Here is a 21081-nt window from a genome sequence, read left to right as displayed (position 1 = left end):
TACCAGCAGGAATAGCACCCCAATTCATCAGTCCATCCAGCATGGATAACCTCACACGCTACAACCACGCCTCGGCACTAGGAACACGCCACTTCTGCAGTAAATGCGGCTGCCATGTTGGAGATCTAGGAATAGATGATGGAAATTGGACAATCTCCACAGCAATCTTCACAGAACCGAATATCGGACTGTGGAATATGTGGTCGCATTGTTTCACAGACTCATCAGCCGATGGTGGCTTTTCGGCTTTATTTTCGCATATCGATGGTCAACGACTTGAAATTGTTAACCCGGGGGATACCTCTGATTCAAGCAAGAAGGATGCAAGTGGAAATATCCAATCTAGCGAAGCAGGTTCGACTTCCGAGGACCTACTCGCTCAATGCCACTGCGGCGGCGTTTCTTTCAATATTTCCCGTCCTCAGCAAGAGTTCATCACCAGTACTGCTAGTGAAGGGTGGCTACACCCATCCGATACGAGTAAATGGCTTGCACTCCTTGATCTATGTGATGACTGCCGTCTCGTCGATGGAACGAATATCATGGCTTGGACATTCGTCCCGGTGAACCATATATCGCCCCACATATCGGCAGATTTGATCATTGGGTCATCGAAGAGTTACAGATCTAGTAAAGATGTGTTACGGACGTTCTGTGGGACTTGTGGTGCGACGGTGTTCTATAGTTGTGCTAGTCGGCCGGGGATTGTCGATGTGGCCGTTGGGATTTTGCGTGCGCCGGAGGGAACAATGGCTGAGAAGTGGCTTATCTGGAGGGCTGGACGGATCGGAGCTGCTAGTGATGGGCTGAAGTATGATGCTGCATTTAGTACGGCGCTTATTGAGGGGATGGCGAGATGGGGTGGTGAGCACGGGATGCCAGGGGATTTTGTGGTGCCGTAGATACAGAGAGAGAAATTAACAGAATATACTTCGTACAGTATCAAGTAATCAAGGATCTGAACAAATGCCGAGACACACGCTTTAACCGTGAATTTATGGAGAATCTGACACAGTATGAGTCAACCCGGAAAGTGGGGAGTATAAAATGCCGTCCGCTTCTATTTCACATCACATTTATATTCCCTGAACATCCCCCTCAATTGAACACTGATTGACAGCATCCATAATGACACACCTCAACTTCGTCACTTTAGATGTCTTCACATCAACACCATACAAAGGCAACCCATTAGCAGTAGTCTTCCTCCCAGAAGACCCAGCACAGGCCTTGAACCAACACCAAAAGCAAATCTTAGCAGCAGAGTTCAACCTCTCGGAAAGCATATTCGTGCACCCAGTGATAGAAGGCACAAAGCGCACCATCGACATCTTCACCACAGACTGCGAAATCCCCTTCGCAGGCCACCCCACTATCGGCGCCGCTTCCTGGTTCCTTACACACTCAGCCAACCCAGCCGATGGAGCCGGCATTACCACGCTGGCCACGAAGTCCGGCGACATCCCCATCTCCATCCAGGATGGGGCGACCAAGTACGTCGCTGCGCAGATTGCGCATAACACGCGCATCCACGCTGCCCGGTTCCCCGTTAAGGAATTGTTGCGGTTGCATCCTACTCTGGCCCCGTATTTCCCGAAAAAGGATGTGACGTTTCCTTTGTTTTCTGTTGTCAAGGGGATGAGTCAGTTGTTCATTGAGCTGGAGTCTTTGGAGGCTTTGGCTGCTGTTACGCCTGCGACTGGGGGCGAGTTTGTTTCTTCTAGTCAGTATCTTGACGAGGGGTGGCAGGTTGGGTTGGTTTGTGTTTATTTCATTGTTAGGGGGGTTTGGGATGATGTTCTGGGTAAGAAGGTTACCCGGGCGAGAATGATGTTGGGTCCTTTAGAGGATCCTGCTACTGGTAGTTCGGCTAGTGGATTGGCTGCTTATTTGAGTCTTACGGAGGGGCAGCCTGGGCAGGATTTGGATTATCATGTTGTGCAGGGTGTTGAGATGGGCCGGAGAAGTGACATTGGGGTTGGGGTTTCTCTTGATTCCGAGAAGAAGATTGAGAAGGTTGTTTTGACTGGTACTGCTGTTAGTGTCTCTGAGGGTAAAGTTCTGATTCCTCGGGCTTGACTGTTGCAGGAATCGAGTTAGGATGGATATTTAGACAAATTTTGATTTATTGCGGCTTCATCCCTTGACTAGGATGGAGACTATAACGGCCACCTACGCATGAGCTTGAAATAAGAGCATAGATTCATGACATGTAAAGATGAAGCCTCAAATCCCAGTTCATCTTAGAGCTTCTTCTCCTCAGCCAACTTTCTCAACACCTCAATAGTCCCCTCAACAGCCATCTGGCTCATCTTCCTCTCCTTCTCAGCGAAAGCAGCCAATTCTTCCTTGGAAACACCAGGATGTCTCCACTCAAAGGTGTAAGTCATATACAGCTCCCCATTGGCTCCCTCACTGATAATATTATTGATCGTGCTCCCCTCAGGCTGCACAAACTGAACACGGCTAGCTTCGAACGCGGTAACAGTTTCCTGGACTGTCTTCTGAGCTTCGCGGAAAAAAACATCGCGGGTGGTCACGGGGTTGCCATTGTCATCGTAGGATTCGCTTACGACCTTTGTAGATTGGATCGCTGCTGGGACGAAGGTTTCTGCGCTGCGGATTTTGAGGAGAAGCCCATTCCAGATTTGGTCCATGGTCAGGACGGGGGATTGTCCTGGTGGGTTGATGGGAGCTGTGAAGGCGATGTTATTTGTGGATGGCATGGTGGCAGTGTGTTCAATTGATTTGGATATGGAAAGAAGGTTGAATTGGTGCTTTTATGTAGTCTGGAGATGGATGACGAAACCGATAAGCCGATAAGTAAGCTCGGCCTTTCGGGCGCGCCGATCTGCTGACTTATGTTCGGCGTGAGAAAACTGGAGGCCGAGAAGGTCCATACTTCCTGGAATCAGCTCGATATTTTGCTTAGAAGTTGGTGTTGGGCATAAGATATCTAGGAGCTGTCAGTCTCGAAGAAGACGTTTCCCATTACAAGATTATACATGCACTCTTGATCGCTGGAAGGGAACTATGTAGCCGTTACCCAGCAGTAAAACCTCCCTAGCTTACGAAATAGACAATGAGAGAAAATAATTTGGAAGAGAGAAGAGAGCACAGGGTAGGAAAGAAATGTTATAGTCTAGTTTAAGTTACAATAGACTCAGCTATCTGCATATCGCAAAAAGTGATCCATCTGAGCTATCATAAAACATCCCACCTATGCACCTACTCTTATGGAGCTTGTCTTTAGCAACATTATTCCCCCCGAAAAGCAACCCCTCCAGCCTAGCCGTCAATATTAGTCTAGCTGCAGATAAACACAGCCGAAGCAAGCTCATTGGCAACATGCGCCCCACGAAAGACTGAAGAAGGCAATGAGCGGCATACTTACCCCAATCTTTGACAGCTAGCTCTTTAGGCAAAAGTGTAGCCTTGTGTGGCCTGAGAGGGGACTTTGATAAGCTCGTATATCACTTGAAAACTCTTATATCTCCCTAACACAGACAATTCCTGTATCTCAACACCCCCTAGGTTGAAACAACCAACCCTAGAACAATGCCTGAACCCACCACAGAGTCAGGCTATCAACTAGGCGTAGACGTCGGAGGAACATTCACAGACGTCTACGTATTCACCCCACACGGCAAAACAGTACGAGCAAAAGTCCCAACAACAACCCCAGACCAAAGCATAGGAGTCCAAAACGGAATCGCCAAAGCGCGAGAAATATTGAAGAGCAAATCCAGCTGGTCGGGCCCATTCCAATTTATCCACCATGGTACGACAACAGCCACAAATGCCGTTCTGGAAGGGAAGGGAGCCCGCACCGCACTCGTCGTCACGGCTGGACACAAGGATATTCTTGCTCTGCGCCGGTCTCAGATTCCTGGTGGATTGGGTGCTTGGCTGCACTGGTCACCACCTGAGCCTATCGTCCCGCTTGAGCGGGTTGTGCAGTGCAAGGAGCGGATGTCTGTGCAGGGTGAGACGGTTACGGCTGTTGATGTTGAGGATTTAAGAACAAGTCTGAGGGAGTTGGTGTCGCAGAAACCTGAGGCTGTGGCTGTTTCTTTGCTCAATTCGCATAGCAATGATGCACATGAGCGGGTTGTTAAAGAGGTTGTTCGTGAAGAGCTTGGGTCTGACATTGCTGTGATTTGTTCGGCGGATGTCTTGCGTGAGGTTGGAGAGTACGAGCGGACAGTGACGACTTGTACAAATACCCTTGTGAAGCCTGTTGTTCAGACCTATTTGCACAATTTGTCTGAGGCGCTTGCTGGAGAAAGTGAGACCATTCGGGTTCTAAAGAGTGATGGTGGCTTGACTAGTTTGACTCTTGCCTCGGAGTTGCCTGTTAATATTCTGATGTCTGGGCCTGCTGGTGGTGCCAGGGGAGTTGCAGATGTTGTGGCTCGGAGTACACCATATAAGAACCTCATCACGTTGGATATGGGAGGCACTTCGACTGACTGTGCGCTGATCTATAAAGGTCAACCTCAGTTACGACGTGAGACTGTTGTCGGGAGTCTTTCTGTTCGTGCTCCGGCTGTTGATATCAAAACTGTTGGAGCTGGAGGCGGTTCAATCACAACCTATATGGAGCTCACGGAGACGCTTCGAGTTGGACCGGAAAGTGCGGGTGCGACGCCGGGTCCTGCATGCTATGGAAAAGGTGGAAGACAAGCAACAGTCACTGATGCAAACCTCGTCTTGGGATATCTTCCTAAGACCTTATTGGGAGGTGAATTTGCGCTCAATGTGAAAGCAGCCACGTCAGCTATCGAAGACATTGCGACACAGATGAAGCTGCCCGTAGCTCAAACAGCGGAGGATATCATCACGATCATCAACGAGACAATGTATGGGGCTCTGCGTCTTGTTTCTGTGGAACAAGGCTATGACCCTCGTGAATTTGCGCTCGTTGCCTTTGGCGGTGCTGGTCCTCTCCATGCCAATGCTGTTGGACAGCTTCTCGGAGCTTGGCCTGTTATTGTTCCGCCATCGCCCGGTATTTTGTGTGCACAGGGTGATGTGACAACCAAGCTTAGACACGAACAGTCGGCTACCTTTATCCGACTGGTCTCTGGAACCGATGCTGCAGAGGCTAGAGAGCAATATGACTCTCTGGAGCGAATGTGTCATGAGATTCTGCATAGATCATCCGGAGAGAAGTGGCCTATCACTTGGAAGGCTGAATACCAAGCAGATCTTCGATACAAAGGACAGGCGCTGACCATCACGGTTGATCTCACGGCTGAGGATCTGACTGCTGATACGATGGGGTGGCATGATCTGCTAAGACAGAAGTTTGATCAACAGCATCAACAGATGTTCACTTACTGCTTGCCCGACTTTGAGCTAGAGTTAATGAGACTTGGAGTTGTACTGGAAGATGCTTCTCCTAGCATTGATATTCCTCAGGTCGAAAAGGCAACTTTCCCAAGTCCGGATCCCGACGCAAAGATTGGAGAGCAGACAATTATTGTGCAAGGAAAAAAGCAGCTGGCAACCCTATGGGACCGTCAGAAAGTCACCAAAGAGAATATCCAATTGACCGGACCATGTATTGTTTCTGAGATGGACAGCAATACCCTCATCTTGCCAGGATATTACGGCGAGATCGACAGTATCGGGAATATCCTGATCAATCCACTAGAAAAAAGGCCCGCAGTTGCAACAAATCACACGGCTGAATCAGCCAAAAAGTTCGTTGAAAGTACACCTCTTGTTCCAACCCTGATCTCTTCGACTCTGGCATCCATCCGCAGTGAAATGGATCAAATGATGCTACGGTGCAGCATGTCACCTGCAATCCGAGAACAACAAGACGAGTTCAATGTCATCACCGACTGCGAAGGCAAGATGTTGGTAGGTCAATTTGGAAGTTTCATCACCCAATTCTTGGAAGTTTGGACCGGTACCATCGAAGAAGGAGACGTATTCATCACCAACGACACCTACCAGGTGCAAGGTGCCATTAGCCACTTGAACGATGTAATCGCATTCCTTCCCATCTTCCACGAGCATCGCCTCATCGGATGGGCCTCTCAATTCGGCCATTTGACGGATGTCGGAGGCATAGTACCTGGCAGCATGTCAATCAATGCAACCTCTGTCTTCGACGATGGCGTCCAGATTCCCTGCATCAAGCTCTACACACGTGGCATCATGAACTCAGATCTAGTAGATCTCCTATGCCGAAACTCCCGCCAACCGGCATGGTATCGCTCTGATCTGACAGCCATCGTAGCATCATGCTCAATGGCAGCCACACGAACCCGCGAGTTAGCAACTAGATTCGGAAGCGAAGTATATCTGGCAGCATGTGCAGAGCTACTCACCCGCAATCGCAATGGGTTCAAGAAGATCATAGAGCGACAATTTGATGAACTGGAAAGCAAATTTACCGATTTCGTCGATGATGACGGTCACGGAGTCGGGCCCTGGGCTCTTACATGCTCCATGAAGAAGATTGAGGAAAATCGACTGAGCTTTGACTGGAGTGGTACTTCGCCTCAGAGTCAGCATAGTATCAACTTCTACCTTTCGGAAACAATGTTCAAGATGTTTATTGGGTACTACCTCATTGCAGCAGCTGCCCCCGGCACAGTGATCAATGATGGCTTCCATGACTTGATTGACGTGCATATCCCTCAGGGAAGTGTGCTGCGACCTGTACGACCTGCGCCAATTTCTTGCCGTACTCATTTCCTAGGCCGGACTTTGGATATTGTGCAGGCATTGATCGGTCAGAAACAGGACTCTTATCAGGCTGCTGCTGGCTTCAGTGATTCACCACACTTCTTCTATTCCGGCTTCAAGCCTAATGGAGAATGGTACCAGCTGTATCAAATTGGGTTTGGAGGTGTACCCGCTCGCCAGGCTGGCGATGGACCTGATTGTCACTGTCTTTTCCCCGCTATCAAGTCCATTCCCACCGAAAGCATCGAGTTGAATTATCCACTGCGCATCGAGGCAAATGAGAGCGTTGCTGATAGCGGTGGCCCTGGATTCTACCGTGGAGGAAACGCACAGCGCACCTTATACCGGTTCCTTGCTCGTGGGGAGTTTAGTCTGCACGATGATCGGTGGTTCACGAAGCCGTGGGGGTTGAAGGGTGGGAAACCTGGGCAGAGATCGCGCAAGATATTGTATCGCCACTCTCAGTCTCCTGATGCCACTCCCGTGGTACTGCCTTCGAAATGTGACCATGTTCGAGTTGATCCAGGTGATCTACTTGAGTGGATCACTTGGGGTGGAGGTGGTCTTGGGGATCCGTTGACTCGTCCAGATGAGAAGGTTGCTCTTGAAGTTCATCGGAAGCTTGTCACGATCGATGGAGCTCGCCGTGGATATGGCGTTTCTGTGAATGACAATTTCACTGTTAATGAAGCCGAGACTGCGACTATTCGGAACCAGATGAGAGAAGAGCGTGCTCGGCTTGAAAAGGCTCCCATCTATGACCGCGGTGGCAGTCTCGAAGAGCTCCGGGGGACTTGTCTGCTGGAGACTGGACTGAAGGCACCACTTCCACAGTGGGATACAGATATCTATGGTCCCCATGCCGGCGTGGCATACGTGAAGGACTGGTATACCGAAATGAGGGCCCGGAAGGACTGGAAACTAGACTGAAGGGTGTATCATTAAGAAGAATACATAACATCCGACCTCATCGTATACTTGACCCCTCTAAACACATCATCCCCACTATGCATAAGATTCCTCTGCTGGAAGATCAAAATAGAGCCCGCCTTGGGGAAAACCCGCACAGAATCCTTAGCTTTGAAGCCATCCGTAAATGAAGTCGCACCCCCAAGCAGCGTATCAGCCTTCTCAAGAGACTCTTCAGCAGAAAGGAAACCCGTTTTTCCATCTCCAACCTCAACCTCATCAGCCCCAACCTCTTTCAGATCGATCTCCCCATCCTCCTCAAACAGATAATACTTCTTCTCAGCCTCGGTAATATACGGCTGTAATACCTCCATATCCTGCTCCCCCTCTCCATTCAAGTATAAATGGATAGTATAAAGAGACTTCTCTTTCCCATCAGGCGTGACATAGCACCCATCAGTATGAGCTCGGAAATAATCACCGCCCTCATACCGCAGGAATCTCAACTGCTCATTGAGTCGAGTGATATTGTACACCTCTCCCCGCTTCGCTGGCCCGAGACCCGTAACGAAGGGCTTATCTTTGACTTGATGAATCTCACATTGGCGCAGGAAGGGCATCAGTCGATCGAGTAGTCTCTGTGCGATCTCAGGCGAGTGGAATATAATGCGGCCGCTTTTGCGAGAGTCCACTGACATGATTTGTTTCCCGTTCCCGGCGTTTATCATGGCCCGTTCCCATTTTGGGGGTGAGAGGGTTGAGTCTGGGAGCTCTGTGCTTGTTGATTCTTCTGCTAGGTTGAGGAGGTCTTTGCATTCGGAATCTGTCATGAAGTTGTCGATTATGGCGGCAAAGTTGTTTTTGTACGCGAAAATGGTTGGCGTTGTGTGTTCGAAGTCGATTTTGTGGAGGGTTGCGTTTGGGGATAGACCCCTGAGGAAATCTTCCGGGATTGAGGCCATGTTTCCAAGCTGTGAAGAACTTGTATGCTAACAAGGGGGGCTTTTTGCTTCTTATCCTTTCCGTCCCCACTTTGAGGCTCTGCGCCGAAGTGGGGACTGAACCTTCTCGGTTCCAAGGTTATTGAGTCACGTCGTCTTACGTGAGATAAGGTTACTGTGACTTCCAGGTTGAAATAAACAACATTTATTCAGCTAACTAAGAGGTGGGACAGAAAATATCGAGAAACATAAACTTCTCAAAAAGCTTAATCCTTTTGGATGTATCACGTTCTTTGATGCAGAAGCCGAGAGCCATCCTGTTGTCTTCTTCGCTTTAGATCATTGAATAATCAAAGCACGAAGACAGGGGAACTCTTAGAGGCGGTCAGCATCAGCTTTAAGTCAGGGTAAATCACCGAATACTCAAAGCTTCATGATAAACAGGATATGTTCCCGGAGATTGTTCCAGTAGAAGTAGAGTGCATGCCTTCCGCCTTGAACCACAGTAGATCACCGTATATTCAAGGCTTCCAAACAAGCAAGTTCTTCTCCTCCTTTCATTCGAGAGTGTCAATTCGAAATTCGAAAGTAACTCGCTTAAAGCTCTTAAGCCATGGTAGATCATAGAGTATTCAAAGCCACAAGAAGAGAGCGGAGCCGCCAGATTCTCCATGCCACCTGGACAGCCCGTCTTGGTGAGTGGACCTGTTGTTGTTGTTGTTGTTGTTGTTGTTGTTTGTTTTTTTTTTTTTTTTGCTCTTTTGTGTTAGGGCCCGTACTGTCTATTATGTCAAGCTGGTTGTTGTAACGTGCGGCATAGAAACCATTGTCGTTGAAACCAAACTCCTTAATAGTTAGCTTCTTCAGCAGTCTCATAATCAAACACGATAACTCACAATCTGAGAACTTCAAAGTCTTATCAGGTTGAGCAGGGCTTGGCAGTGGAAGGAGGCATCCGGAGGACGGTGAAAACAATCGTCGCATTTGATGACCAGGGGCGTGGAAGTGGCGACAGCTCCGAAGTCGTGAGTGGAAGCTGGTATAAAGCGAAGCAAAGCGAAGCAAGTTAATGAGATAGTCGATGCAGTGGGGCCCTGGAATCTGGAGAACAAATCATGTTCCTCAGCTTGATGCCCAAGAGCTGGTGAGAATAACCTCAACATGACGGCAGGGGAAGGAAAGGAGGTGAAGGGGACTACAAAGCGGGCATCTTAATCACGAAGGAGGAACTCACCATGCAGTCAAGTACCGAAGTAGATGCAGTCGATGCAATGCAGCGAAACCTAGAACCTGGAAGAAAAAAAATCTTCCATCAGCCTGATGCCCAAAAGCTGGTGAGACTGACCTCTTCGTAACAGGAGGGAGGAAAGGAGGTGAAGGGGACTACGAAAAGTAGGCATCTTAATCACGAGAGAGGAACTCACCATGAATCCTGCTCCAAAAAAGTAAGCTGCAGTGTGGCAGGGGACAGTGAGAATTGACACACTGAAATGCGGCAGCGGACAGCGAGGTCTGAGTTATAGCAATGGAATAATGAGATGACGTCCCCAAAGGCAAGCAGCATGAAGGCCGAGAGACGACAACATGAACAGAGATGGAAGACTGTATGAAGGCTGGCAGCGGATTAATAGTAGAGGTGGGGGACAGAGAGGTCATGTGTCAGGGTGTTATTCAAATGTTGTGTATGTTGGGATATTGGGATATTGTGATAGATCAACGTATGAAGCTTAGAGGTCATGCATGGTGGACATGGACATAAAAGATCATCAAAGAATAATGAAAGGTGGAGGTGGAAGAAAAAGAGGAAGGGAAAAGAGTAGAGAGATGAAGAAGAGAAGGGAAAAAGAAAAGGGAAGTTGGTCTAGGAGGAGGTCTGGGTATTTATGTCAACGGGGAAAGAACCTTCTGATGTTGCGTGGGAAAGTGTTTGTCTTCAGGGCTAATGACCCAGTTCAGCCCTACCAGCAACTATTTTGAGACTTTTGTACTGATGAGAACAGCAAAGACACGCTCAAAGTCAGAATTAGGCCCACAATGCCCTCACGATCGACCAGGGCGCCGGATGCTTCATGGCCTCACCCCACGGGGGGCTTGATTTAGAACTTGATACTTGAGCCTCAGTATATCCTGTCCATGAAGACCATTATTCTTCCCCAAGAGCTTCGTAGACCCAAAAAGGCACCTAGGAAGACGTCTTCAACGCGAGGCAAGAAATACAGAAGGGGATGTAGATGTTCGTCGTTTAGCGTTTACAAGTCACCCCTGTTCACATGTACATATTCGAGCATTACGATTTGAGCCTAGCCAAGTCAAAATAGGCGGCCCTTTGCTTCATCGTTAACGCTTCACCAAGTACGCGTAGCTATATCGTCATGCTTGATACTACAAATACACCTTAGCCAGCTTTAGCAACCTCACAGTAACAGCAAGTTTTCAAGAACCTAGTAGAAAACGACCCAAAAGAGGATACAACGTGAACCATTTTGACGGCCAAGATCAGCGTGTATCTGTTCTGCGCTCTGGATACCATTTTGAAAGTTACAGCCTCACTATCGCTGCGACTGCCTAGGATCCAAGCCTCGATCTTCGACAAGCTACAAAGCTCACCCAAACCGCATCTGCCAACCGACTCTCGAGACACTGCAAGATCTGATATATAGTTCGAGAAGGAGACCGCGAGGATACAACGCAGACCATCAGTTTGACTATCCGCCGATGCTATGGATGATACTAGGGCCACCAGAACCAGTGTGTGCAAGTTCTTCACCTGCTTTGCTCCAAAGCTATCACAGTATGTGGAGAGACATATCTCGCCCCGAATGGGCTGCTTCGCGCTAACGATGAGTGATGTCACGGCTCAGGATCAATAGCTGTCTATCCCGTTCTGGGGCTCCAAACGGTCTTGAATAAAGTCTCTGCTAGTTGACAAGCTATGGGAAACTCCATGTCCAAGAGCCCTTCGGATACCAGCTTCCGGCTACCACACACTCGGACTGTCGTCAAAACGACAATTGGAAACATGGTAATAAAGAGTTACAACTACAAGAGGTGCCGGTCTACAGTCTGGATGCAGTAAACGCGACGGACGGAAGAGTTGTAGTGAAGCCATGCTAGGAGACGTGGAATGGTGAAGGAAATATTGTCAAGCATTACAGGATCATGAGTCTAAAAAAGCTTCTTTCAAATCAATGAATGGCCGCATCCATGGTCTATGTCTTCTATATAAACAAGAAAGCATCGAGCCTTCGATATAAAGAATCAAACACGCTCAACACCAACACTACTGGCAACCTTCTCATCTTGCTCAGTCTGGATATCACCATAAAGCTTAATCTCATGAGCCATCTTCCTGGCCTGTGAAACAGGGTTCCCGCCCCGAGAGAAGATCCAGTCAATATCCTCAAGACGCAGGTTGCTAGTCTCGGAATAGAAGAAGTAGATGATAGGGATGAATAGGAAGTTCGTAACCATGAAAATCAGGTATGCCTTCGACTGGATACGGTTGATGATAACTGGCGTGATCATAACAACCGTAAAGCTCCATAGCCAGTTGGAACTGACACCAATAGCTGTACCCTTTGTTCGCGCCTCCAGGGGAAGAATCTCGGGTACGTATACCCACGGCACGGAGTTGATAGACATGCCGTGAATTAACATGTAGAGGAAGAAGAAAGCGACAGAGGCGGAGGCATAGTTTGTGCCATTTGGTTGGTGGACTTGAGATAGGAGGGCTGCTACCATCATCATGCAGACTCCTAGACCGAAAGAGCCAAGCATCATTGTTTTGCGGCGGCCCATGCTGTCGAGTTTGAAGGCTGGAAGGAGGGAGCCGAGCATGAACATGATTTGGATGCAGCCACCGAGGATCTGAGAGAGTTGACTGGAGAGGCCGACTTTTTTGTCAAGAACGGCTGTGAAATGTTAGCACTGGCCTTGAATGGTGAGTGGAAGGATAGGGCGTACTCGGCACGAAATACACAACAAGGTTGATTCCTCCAACTTGATTCATGAGCTGGATACCCCACGCGAGAAGCACACGCTAGCCAGTCTTGACTTCGTCGTTCCGGAAGATCTTCCAGCTCAACTGCTTGTGAACTGAATCCTCAAGTTCGATGGCGGACAGGATTCCCCTGCGCTCATTGACGACAAACTCATCGTCTGGCTCTCGGTCATAAATAGCACAGAGGACCTCCATCACTTCTTGCTCCTGGTCATGATTCATGAGCCAGTGAGGGGGCTCTGGCAAGCCAAATACCAATACAATGACAAAGATCGCAAAGAGAATTCGCATCGCAATCGGGAGACGCCAGGCGATGGGACCGCCAACGAATGATATGCCGAAGTCTAACCAGTATGCAACGACGATTCCTACGGCCGTGAAGAGGACTTCAGAGGAAATTAGGCGACCTCGGGTCTTGCCCTCACACATCTCTGTTCGCATTCAGAATTGTTAGCACAGCCCTGGGGATTTCAAGGAACAGGGCTCTTGCTTACCAGCCTGGTACATTGGAACAGTACTCGTTTTCAAATCGGTGCCCGCACCAGTCACCAATTGTCCAATAATCAAATGTGACACCGTGGAAGCCGTGGTTTGCAGGACTGCACCGACGATGACAACGCCCATGGCGAACCAGATAGTCCTACGACGACCAAGCTTCTCGCCGATGAAGAAGTTCACTGTTCGTGTCAGTCATGGTACCTCGAGATGGACATTTTCAATGGTCGACTTACCCAAACATCCCAGGAGACAGCCCAAATTATAGCAACTGACAATGATACCCTCTTCCGAATCATTGGGGTAGTTGAACTGTTACCTCCAGTCCTCGTTTCCGACAATACCACTGAACACACCCTGGTCATAGACAAACAAGATAAAAGCCACCAGACAACAGGACGTGACAGCCACCTGCAGGGACCGACCCCTTCCATACCAAGAACGTATGATGGTAGAGGTTGTGGTGACTATAATCCGGGGGAAAGCCTGCAATGAATCATGAATCACAGAAGAAGACTCAATTGAAGCCAGAAATCTGGGGTCTACAAGCCATGCTTATATGGGCCGGCTGCGCTACGTATGAGGCCTGCATACCGACGATCCCACCCGCATCATGCGAGCGAAGCGATGAACCCATGAACGGGCCGTCCAATGGAGTGCGGTGGTGGGTTCTGCAGCGGATCCTGGATGGGATCTGGGGAACCTGGAGTTGAGCCATTAACGCGGAGTCTGGAGCGTCTAATGCTGGACCGTGACACTTTTCTCCACATGCGACTGAATGAGGCGAGCCATCCACGCATTTCCAAGTGCCAAGTGACGCTGCTCGGCTCTTGCCGACACTCTGGCGCTCCCGGTTTCCTCTTTGGGCGAGCGATGGAACAATGCTATTCCGTCTGACTATTTAGGAAATGTTGTTCGTCTAGGCAGCTGGAACCACCGCTCTACACAATTGAATAAGCGGCTCGTTATACTGATGTTTGGACTTGCTTCCCTTTGATATAAGAGGGCTTACGGGGCATCGTGGCTGATCTGGCACATTTACTAGGAACTCAAACCAAATGACGCTGACTATCTCGCCTGCAATCTTGTATTTCTAAAATCTAGATCTTTAATATCAGTTGCCCCCAATCCAATGTGAACTCCTTCTCGTCGCCTATCTATTGAAGGTGTAGTATGAACGGCTTTTTGTTAGGACGATCGATTGCTTTCAGAGTGTGGTGTTTGAATTGAATTGGCTTAGTGGTAATATAATTATCTTACATGGAGCCCAGCGCCTTATTATATTACAAAAGGGATTGGCTTTTGCTACTTGGTAGTCCCGTGTACAAAGGAAGGGGACAATAGATTCTTTTTTGATTTTTTGATTTTTTTTTAAACACCTAAGAACCCAAGTTCGACTGTTCCACGAAGGCATCTAAGATATATAGATCGGCCTGAAGCCGAAATGTTATCATCAAATTTGGAAAACAATTATCTGACCTCCAAAGCAGCGAAGCAGCGGGTACTGGTGCTTTCAAGGTTGACTCAGAGTAAAACCTAAATACCACGGGCTAAAACAGAGAAGTATGCTCATGCTCAAGATAAGTAGTCAACCCTAAAAAGTCTTTTTGAACTTGTGTACCTAAGGGAAATAAAGAAGAGTAATTCAATAAATATATGGATGAAATGGGCATCTATACAATGGCACGGCATGGCATTCTGATGCGGCCGTAGGCTCGAAATGGAATTTTCTAGTAATATATATGAGATATCACTATACCTTCATATTACAATGAGGTACAATGTATCATTCTTCCGGCCTTAACCTCCTAGCTTTAAAGTTAAATACGGTATTAGCAACGATTGAGGACCGGGTTCCTACTGAGTTATCGAGGATATTGCACACTTAGTAAATGCTAATTTACTACTCAATTCACTACCACTTCTTCTTTCACTTCCATTTTTTTCTAATCTCACTTCTAGTTATAATATCCAGGAATTAAGGCTGTACGTTAGTAAAAATTGTGATATTATAATAGCGGTGCTATTCTGTACAACGGATTACATAATGAGCCAGCCTCTGTGGCGTACTGTGGCTGGAGACACATTGATTGGTTCGCGGATCCCGCCTTGACTCTGTCATCCTCTCTCGTCTGAACTTGGAGCATCAAATATCCTTAGATCGAACCGGAGCATACCAGATACCACTCCTTTCATTAAAGTTTACAGCCGACCTCAGTTGGAATACTTCACTCTAATACAGGCTCTGTGATCTCACCATTCGCCAAAGAGTCATCAATCACTTCATTGTTCTCTATCCTACCAGGTCCTAATTCAATAGGGAAAGAGCTCTATTTATATATAAATATACGCAACTTGGGCATCATATTGGAACTTGCCCTTGCTAGGGGTATCACGAACTTCCCGCTGGTCCTGTCGCCAACGCACAATATCAACGGCCTCGGCAATGAGTACTACAAATCAGAGTACCACCCAAGGGACAGTGGTCGCCGATGAAAATGGCGAGTCTCTACGGCTGGATTCAGAATTTCATCTGGTGTCGTCACTAGCGAAGCTGCAAGAGCTAGAGCGCAAGGTAAGCAGCCCCTAACCAGCATTTTCTCCAAAGCCACAACCCCCAGGCTAAAAATGATAGATCCATGAACTACGGGAATTTATGCCTCAGGGCCTTTTGGAACCCCTGGTGCCTGTTTCAAACCCAGAGAAAGTCACAGCCGACAACCCAGTCGCTGAGACGCCGCAGATATTCCGTGAGAATCTGACCGAGGCTGCGCGAGCGCGCGTTGCCGATGTTCAGAGATTTCAGTCGCTCTGGCGGGATTCAAAGCTGAAGCCTGTCTGGGCACATGTTGAATCACGCATCAGTCAGTCTAATGGCCAAATTCTGCAGCCTTCAGGGAAGTGGGAGAAGGACTATGATGTTCTTCTTGAGGAATTATCAAAGAAGGAGAAGACGAAAGAGGATGATCGGAAGCGCGAGGAAGAAGATGCCGAGCGTGCCAAGGCTTTCTCTACTGAGGGGGAATGGCAGGCAGTTTTGGAGCGGTTTGTTCAGAGGAATGTGCCCGGTGTGCGGGTTCTCAAAGGTCAGGATGAGACTTCTTTGGCTGTGGCACTTGTTCGGGCAGGTATTGTGTTCCAGGTCCGGGGCGTTGCTGGGCGTGATACTCCTATCTCTGAGTGGGAGGTCTCAAGCAAGATTGTAGGTCGGGCGCTGACGAAATTGGAGAATGCCATGTTGGACTGCTTGGGCTTGCGTCCACGGAAATGGGATCTTGCGTTCTTGTTGGTATGTTTGATGCTGAATATGGTTATCAGAGCTGCGCTCACTTTATTTCCAGGATATGATCTCTTCTTATGCGGATGTCAAACAGACGCCGTGTGTCAAGTGCAATCGCTTGACCGACAGTGGCGCTCAACTCCCAACTCTCCGCCGACCTCAGCCATACCAGCAATCTACCGAAGGACCACGCATTTATACGTTCGACACTTTACATGCAGGTTGCATCTAGAGTCTGATTTCTTCCCACACGATCTCAATCCCATTCAGTTCACCCAAATCTACTACGCCTCAACCCCCATAAAACTCCAATTTTATAAACACAAGATATAAGTCCGATCAAAACACATCAATTCACTCAAGCACCAACCTTAACCAAATTCAACCTAAACTAATCCTCATGAGGCCCATAAATATTATCATGCCAATTCTCAGCGGGATAAAGCTCCCCATTAGGATCCCAATACCGTCTCGGAACGCGATGGACTTCAGGCCGTTCATACCACTTCCCCTTCCGAGACCCGTTGCAAAACTCAACCTGTCTCCACGTCGCGCGATTGGGGACTGTATAGGTCCTCGTGCGGAAATCGTATCGCTCGCCGGGTTTGCGCTTCACCCAAGGAAGGGGGCTGTATTTTGCTGCTTCTTCCTCTTCGTTTTTGGGGTCGATGCCCCATCGCGTCCATTCTTCTCTACTTGGTGCTGTTTTTGATTGGGAATGGCTGTGGCTGTGGGGGTCGTTGGTCTCGTTTCCCTGCTCGTTGGGGCTCGATTTGGATTTGAATTGGGGACCCTTGGTCACGCCAACGTATATGTCCGGCCCTTTGCCCTGGAGGACGTCTAGGAGGCGCCAGCATTTGGGCCATTTTCTCGGGTTTCCGGGGCGAGGGTCTTTGGGCCAGATCCAGCCTAGTTGGGGGGAGGTTGTCTTGTCTTTTTTAGCCATTGAAGGAATACATAGATAGACTAGAGCAACAGGGTAGCTTACTGGGGTGGAACAAACCGCTTCTTCTTATACTTTACTATACATTGTCGGGCACAGCGTTCTTTTCTTTCTTATGATTGTGTTTCTTCTTGGAACTGAGTCTGATTCTGAATTACAATGATAAAAAGCAAACATCTGGGGGTGTTTTTCTTTGTTGAAATAATAACATCAGATGTAATGCAGTGCAGCCCATTTCGTTTGGAGCATGATTTCGTTCGCGGGGGTCTCTGGTATGTCTGAGGCCTGACAATGGCATGGGAAGGTTCAAGTGTTTCTTTGTTTGCAGAACATATCATAATGAGCATAGGCTAGGTACTTTGATGTCATGTCTTAGGTTTGGTTCGATCCATGTCAAGAACAATTTCTTGACATTCTTGACTGCTGATGCAGCCATCCTCTGCACGAAACAAAGCATCTTCACAGCGTTTGCAAATAGCAGAGGGTGTAGAAAGTATATTGATGTATCCATCCGAAAATATAAGAAAGTAGAGACACCAATTGCTGAAAACCGCTTATTAGAATAAAGTAGATGCAAAAAAAATCAGAACATGTCCCATCCAATATCAACTTTGCTGAACGCCATTTTCTTGCTATTAAAACCCAGATCGCTTCGAAGAATGCAACGCCCATTATCGAAAATATGTTCGTAAGAAATTCAGTGTGATGTGGCTTAGTTCTTAGGACAATACGCCAGCACTCCCAGCGAACCAGGTAAAGGAGGCAAATGTAATGACGGCCATTCCGAACGTGAACTTGAGGGCCTGGCGAGTGGTTTCGGACAAGGCACCGCTGCAGGTGGCACAGTGGAATTCTAGAAAAGTCAGTCGTTTGCTTGTAGTTCAAGTGTTGTAAGAGAAACTCACCATTGAGCGGGGTGTAAGCCTGCGGGGTATACATTCCGAAGGAGTATCCGTTCTGCGAGCTCAAATGTCCGGCAGAAGCAGTGTCATCAATTTCCTTGCTGGAATCATAGACGAAGAGAGTATAAGTCGCTGTAAGCAACGGAATGGTGGCCGAACTCTGGTATTTTCCTGTATCCCAGATCACGCTTCCAGTGGCCTTCACACTCATGTTGGAGGTCAAAGTATATTCCTGCTTGTTCAAGCTGCACGAAGCCACGACATTGACCGCAGATGGTGTGACCGAGAGCGAAGTGTAGTTCCATTTGAAGGTCACCTCCTGACCGATCTTGTAATAGCTTGTAGACAAAGCATTCGGGGTGATCATGGACACGCCGCCAGCAGCGGCAGCGGGATCAATGGAAATGGAGGAGGTAGCGGTTGTCTTGGTCTTGGTGGTTTTGGTATTGGTGTTGGTACCAGTCGTTGTCTCCGAATCGGTCGCGGTCTTTGTATCGGTGTTTGTGCTAGTGATGGTATCGGACGAGGACGAGGTCTCAGACGCGGTGTTGGTAGAGGTCGTGGTGTCGGAAGTCGCTGCGTTGGTGGTGGTATCAGTAGTTTCGGCATTAGTGGTGTCTGCAAAGGGGGTTAGTGTTGACCAAAATAGCTTCGGATGGTTCTGCTGTACCTTGTCGCTTATCTAGGGAGTCGCCCAAAAACATTCCATTCCGGCTCCATGGCCAAGCCGAGGATAGTGTCCCGAGCAAAAGAACAGTGCAGAGCACAGTCAAGAAGAAAGACCGCATGTTGACGCTGGGAGCAAAAGTGAGGTGACTGGGAGGTTGAAGATCAAGCGATCGAGCTGATTGTCCCCTGGGCCGGAAGTGAGCTGGATTGATCACGCCCCTTGCACAACCTAGTGTGACTCGTCGAAAACGTTCCGACTATGTGGAAAACAGCGAACTCGTTCTTTCTCACCGGCCCAGAAATTCTGTTGCAGGTCGATCAACGCAACGTGGAGCGCAAAAGACCCTGATCCCTTGGCCGACAGTCTGGACCCTGAACCGTGCAGATCACCGGAATATGGGGATTGGTGCGGGAGTAAGACTTTGATGGCAACGACCGTGACTATGCAATATCGACAATAAACGAGTGTCTGTACAGAATCAAGAATGCTGAGAATGTGAAGGTCAAGAACTGAAGAGAAGAGGAAGACGACTGCGGGGCTAAGCCCAAATAGGTGAGACATCGGCTATTAATAGTTGCCACACTGTTGATGTTTTAAATACATTCTTGACTTCTGATTTGCCTCATTTCACATATTTAATAGACCTAGCTGAGAGTGCGTGGTAAGCGGTGCTTGCTTGTTGAGTTGCACGCCTGAAAATCTCACCTCTGGTCCTTATCGATGTAAACATTGCGAATATCATTGCTCGAACATGGTTTCCAGGTTCCACATTTACAAGCAACACATATGATCTTCGCTGGATTTCTAATCCTTCTTTATCTGAATATGTATAACCTTCTTGATAAGTTATTTCTTTCCATAGCAACTTCTAGATAACATACCTCTTATTGACGGTAGTCGTTCCCCGTCAGGCTCGATCTACACCAAAGTAAGATTGAAATGCTGAGTTCTCGATTCAACGCAGTGCTTTGAATTTGGCTAGATGGACGTGGTCTGGGTGCTCTGTGCATATATGCTTCAAATATCTGGTCGCCAAAAGAGCAGCTACTTTAACACCGAAGCAGGTGTGATCGACAAATGCTCGACACCGGGAGATGAGACTAGATTGATTTGACTCAAGCTACTGGCGAGATTAAGCTATAGATCTGAAGACCCCTTCTGGTAACGGTGGAGTTGACTAATTCACATGTTTTGACCTCGGCAATTTTTGTTTTCTGTTCTAATCAACACTAGACATCATGAATCGTCTGCCACAAAAGATTTTGAGTCAATACGACAGTGTATGCCATTCACGTTTGTCACACAATGTGATTTTCAGAGTGTACCGAGGGTGAGAGAACTTGCAAGAAGAGAAAAGGAGATACAGCATGGGTTTGTATCAACGAAAAGAGACATCAACTTCCTAAAGGATCTGGTCGATTTTTTTATGAGATATGGGCATCTGGGCCTAGGGGAGATAGCTGGGTTTCGATTTCTGGACATGACAGCTTTCCTTTGCAGCCGTATAATGCTTTAGTCGAGTGAGGACTTTTAATTTGTGCAATATTTATACTCGAAATGCATACAGGAAGATCATAAAGCTTTTAACAACCATATTTGATCAGCCCATTAATTTCAAACACAAGAAATGATAGCTGGCATTTGCCTCCTTGTAACAACACCGGGCGTAGAAGACCGAGGTCTAAGCTAGCTATAAGCTGTCGGATAGCAGCATCACGTCTTTCACAAGCTTGATTCAATCATTAAAATGGAGGTATTGGAAGAAGATTTCTAAACAGTGGACGATGGGCTCGTTATTTGTACATGATTAGCATTTCTAAAGGGGCGTATCTAGAATTATCTTGAGTCTGACAATGGTGACTTTTAATAGAGCATAGGGCAGTCGAACTGGATAACAAATACGTGATAAAAAATACGTGAAAAAAATGATTGAGTTCAAGGTATGAGAGTAAATCCATGTAATGGCATGCTCCCTCCGATTGTTTAATAATCATCGGTGGCAATACGTCTATCTGTATGACATATGTTAAAGAATTCCAAGGTTGCTACAGTACCCAGAAGAATACAGCCCAAACATGGTTTATTCTTCGGCATGACCATCTTTTCTGGAGCTCTACCTGAGTAAATACTAAAACGAAATGTTGAACCGAAGCCCGTATGGCCTATTGACCAACCACTAGCAAGCACACACACACACACACCCACCCACCCAAAGCCATCAAGAACTAGGTACTAA

The 21081-nt window shown here is 47.8% G+C and overlaps 9 protein-coding genes across 9 annotated transcripts; 4 read left to right on the top strand and 5 right to left on the bottom strand.

The window, feature by feature from the left end:
- Nucleotides 1-41: 41 nt before the first annotated feature.
- On the top strand, nt 42-902 carry N7508_004430 (uncharacterized protein; the record flags this gene model as incomplete). Its single annotated transcript, XM_058462496.1, has 1 exon — nt 42-902. The coding sequence occupies one exon, from the start codon at nt 42-44 to the stop codon at nt 900-902; it is 861 nt and encodes a 286-aa protein (XP_058321121.1).
- Nucleotides 903-1128: 226 nt separating this feature from the next.
- On the top strand, nt 1129-2079 carry N7508_004429 (PhzF family phenazine biosynthesis protein; the record flags this gene model as incomplete). Its single annotated transcript, XM_058462495.1, has 1 exon — nt 1129-2079. One exon carries the CDS (start codon nt 1129-1131, stop codon nt 2077-2079), a length of 951 nt encoding a protein of 316 aa, XP_058321120.1.
- Nucleotides 2080-2243: 164 nt separating this feature from the next.
- On the bottom strand, nt 2244-2726 carry N7508_004428 (SRPBCC family protein; the record flags this gene model as incomplete). Its single annotated transcript, XM_058462494.1, has 1 exon — nt 2244-2726. The coding sequence occupies one exon, from the start codon at nt 2724-2726 to the stop codon at nt 2244-2246; it is 483 nt and encodes a 160-aa protein (XP_058321119.1).
- An 832-nt stretch (nt 2727-3558) lies between these two features.
- On the top strand, nt 3559-7635 carry N7508_004427 (uncharacterized protein; the record flags this gene model as incomplete). Its single annotated transcript, XM_058462493.1, has 1 exon — nt 3559-7635. The coding sequence occupies one exon, from the start codon at nt 3559-3561 to the stop codon at nt 7633-7635; it is 4077 nt and encodes a 1358-aa protein (XP_058321118.1).
- Nucleotides 7636-7646: 11 nt separating this feature from the next.
- N7508_004426 (uncharacterized protein) lies at nt 7647-8576 on the bottom strand (the record flags this gene model as incomplete). The annotated part of the gene is made up of 1 exon (XM_058462492.1): nt 7647-8576. One exon carries the CDS (start codon nt 8574-8576, stop codon nt 7647-7649), a length of 930 nt encoding a protein of 309 aa, XP_058321117.1.
- Nucleotides 8577-11813: 3237 nt separating this feature from the next.
- On the bottom strand, nt 11814-13768 carry N7508_004425 (Major facilitator superfamily domain general substrate transporter; the record flags this gene model as incomplete). Its single annotated transcript, XM_058462491.1, has 7 exons — nt 11814-12466; nt 12519-12567; nt 12610-12986; nt 13050-13232; nt 13287-13362; nt 13487-13536; nt 13645-13768. 7 exons carry the CDS (start codon nt 13766-13768, stop codon nt 11814-11816), a joined length of 1512 nt encoding a protein of 503 aa, XP_058321116.1.
- Nucleotides 13769-15496: 1728 nt separating this feature from the next.
- Nucleotides 15497-16562, top strand: N7508_004424 (RNA polymerase II mediator complex subunit MED27 domain-containing protein; the record flags this gene model as incomplete). The annotated part of the gene is made up of 3 exons (XM_058462490.1): nt 15497-15625; nt 15686-16339; nt 16392-16562. 3 exons carry the CDS (start codon nt 15497-15499, stop codon nt 16560-16562), a joined length of 954 nt encoding a protein of 317 aa, XP_058321115.1.
- A 159-nt stretch (nt 16563-16721) lies between these two features.
- Nucleotides 16722-17276, bottom strand: N7508_004423 (uncharacterized protein; the record flags this gene model as incomplete). Its single annotated transcript, XM_058462489.1, has 1 exon — nt 16722-17276. The coding sequence occupies one exon, from the start codon at nt 17274-17276 to the stop codon at nt 16722-16724; it is 555 nt and encodes a 184-aa protein (XP_058321114.1).
- A 716-nt stretch (nt 17277-17992) lies between these two features.
- Nucleotides 17993-18963, bottom strand: N7508_004422 (uncharacterized protein; the record flags this gene model as incomplete). The annotated part of the gene is made up of 3 exons (XM_058462488.1): nt 17993-18126; nt 18179-18793; nt 18846-18963. 3 exons carry the CDS (start codon nt 18961-18963, stop codon nt 17993-17995), a joined length of 867 nt encoding a protein of 288 aa, XP_058321113.1.
- Nucleotides 18964-21081: the final 2118 nt, after the last annotated feature.

Source organism: Penicillium antarcticum (assembly GCF_028974205.1).
Source record: "Penicillium antarcticum strain IBT 31339 chromosome Unknown utg000004l_segment0_segment0, whole genome shotgun sequence".
Lineage (NCBI taxonomy): Eukaryota > Fungi > Ascomycota > Eurotiomycetes > Eurotiales > Aspergillaceae > Penicillium > Penicillium antarcticum.
The sequence above is the reverse complement of the archived record's forward strand: the minus strand, read 5'-3'. Positions and strand labels throughout refer to the sequence as shown.